This window comes from Calidris pugnax, unplaced genomic scaffold (genome assembly GCF_001431845.1).
Source record: "Calidris pugnax isolate Ruff unplaced genomic scaffold, ASM143184v1 scaffold469, whole genome shotgun sequence".
In the NCBI taxonomy this organism is placed as follows: Eukaryota; Metazoa; Chordata; class Aves; order Charadriiformes; family Scolopacidae; genus Calidris; species Calidris pugnax.
Window position 1 is genome coordinate 551,403 of NW_015091303.1, and position 742 is coordinate 552,144.

The 742-nt window shown below is 64.4% G+C and overlaps 1 protein-coding gene across 1 annotated transcript in view; it reads right to left on the reverse strand.

Moving 5' to 3' along the window:
* The window catches only part of LOC106899148 (histone-lysine N-methyltransferase SETDB1-like), a 13,916-nt gene extending 13,460 nt beyond the window's left edge, over window positions 1-456 (reverse strand). Inside the window, exon 1 of the mRNA XM_014960831.1 lies at window positions 296-456. Within this exon, the coding sequence (XP_014816317.1) occupies window positions 296-456 (161 nt within the window). The remainder of the gene's footprint in view (window positions 1-295) is intronic.
* Between the last annotated feature and the right edge of the window lie 286 nt (window positions 457-742).

Sequence of the window (742 nt, forward strand, 5' to 3'; positions counted from 1 at the left end):
GGGGGCGATGGGTGCCTCTGAGGGTGCTGGGGGGCCCTGAGGGGGTGTTGGGGAGCTCTCAGGGTGCTGGGGGTTTTGGGGGGCTCTGAGGGTCCTGAAAGGTGTCTGGGGGCCAATGGGGAGCTCTGAGGGGGCTGGGGGGCCTTGAGGGGCTCTGAGGGTCCTAGGGGGGGCTCAGGGGTGGCTCTGAGGGTGCTGGGGTGGGCCCTGGGGTGCCCTGGAGCACCCTGTGGAAGTCCCCTGAGGGTGCTGGGGGTCCCCGGGGGGGTGTCTGTCCCCGGCTCAGTTGATCTGCTCCTCTTCCCAGGTGGAGGTGGGGATGGCGCTGTAGGGGTCCACGATGAGCTTGGCGCAGCGCACCATCATGGCCAGCAGGAAGAGGCCCAGGAGCACCACGAAGGCCATGGCCAAGCCCTTGTCCACGTCGACGGCCGGCGGCGCCGTGGGGTGCTCCATTCAGGTGGCCCTCAGGTGCCCCGGCCCCAAACGCCCGGCTCCCCGGGGCATCCCTGTGGGGCAGAATCACAGAATCACAGAATCTTCTAGGTTGGAAGGGACCTTCAAGATCATCTTCCAACCGTCAACCGAACTTTGACAAAAATAGACACCTACACAACAAACAAGGAGCATCATCACTAAACCAGACCTCCCAGCACCACATCAACCCGGCTTTTGAACACCTCCAGGGATGGGGCCTCAACCCCCTCCCTGGGCAGCCCATTCCAAGGGCTGAGAACCCTTT